Here is a 902-nt window from a genome sequence, read left to right as displayed (position 1 = left end):
AGAGGCTGGGCTAATTTAGATCTCAGTTAAAGAAATATTTTTTGAGACCAGGCCAAACTTTCTCACTGTTGTCTCTAGATGAGGCCATTGGGAGAAGTTAGGTAATCTAGAAGGGTCAAAAACACACCTTAGCACATTTGTTAAAAACATGGGAGGCACAGTGGAGTCCGTCTGTAAGGCCTGAGTGCACTCACAGCATGCTCTGGAACACCAGACTTCTAGGATGGGCCATCCAAGACAGAATGGCCATGGATCCGAATGTGTCTCCTACATACTCTTCTTTAGAGCAGGGGTGTCATTGGTCCTTCCTAAATGAGGAAAAACCTTAGTTCCCTTTACATTTGCATGCAACCACCCTTTCAGGCTGTTTAAGCAAGTCAGTCAGTGTGCAGGCTCCAAATAATTGCTATGTTTGGTGTTAACTTCCTACACTCACTCCCGTTAAGAAGCCTGCTAAGAAACTTAGATGTGAGCACCACTGCACTCATCTTGGCTGCATTCGTCCCCCTGCTGAAATGAGACACCAGGACAGGCTGACTGGCATTCTCCATGAGAAAGAAACCTGGGCGGATGTCCACCTCCCACCAGATTCTACCATTCTCACACTATATCCCAGGTAAGATACAGAGCAGATGTTTTTCCTCCTGTCTTTTCAATTTTCCTTAAATTCAGATGTTAGCTGAGTCACAAAATCACATAGACTGAGAATAAATTTTGGAATGACAGCTTTGTTCTGTACCTTGTTACATATGCCTATCACAAATGTTGGAGTCCCTGATCCTGAATATTGAGCAGAAGTTAAAGAATGTTTTTCCATTAAAGCACACTGGTTAACTAAAGAGGAAAAAAAAAACAGGGACTGTGTGTGTGACCCAAAATCCTGAAAGAGAATGGAAGAAAAG

General features: G+C 43.0%; 1 protein-coding gene across 1 annotated transcript in view; it reads left to right on the top strand.

Annotated features, from left to right (window-relative positions):
- The first annotated feature begins 407 nt into the window (after positions 1-407).
- LOC102477873 (olfactory receptor 11G2) overlaps positions 408-902 on the top strand; it is a 25,557-nt gene continuing 25,062 nt past the window's right edge. The window contains exon 1 of the mRNA XM_006149425.3: positions 408-616. Within this exon, the coding sequence (XP_006149487.2) occupies positions 550-616 (67 nt within the window). The 5' untranslated portion in view covers positions 408-549. The remainder of the gene's footprint in view (positions 617-902) is intronic.

This window comes from Tupaia chinensis, unplaced genomic scaffold (assembly GCF_000334495.1).
Source record: "Tupaia chinensis unplaced genomic scaffold, TupChi_1.0 Scaffold000260_1, whole genome shotgun sequence".
NCBI classification, from domain to species: Eukaryota; Metazoa; Chordata; class Mammalia; order Scandentia; family Tupaiidae; genus Tupaia; species Tupaia belangeri.
Note: the sequence above shows the minus strand (reverse complement) of the source record. Positions and strands in the feature narration are given on the sequence as shown.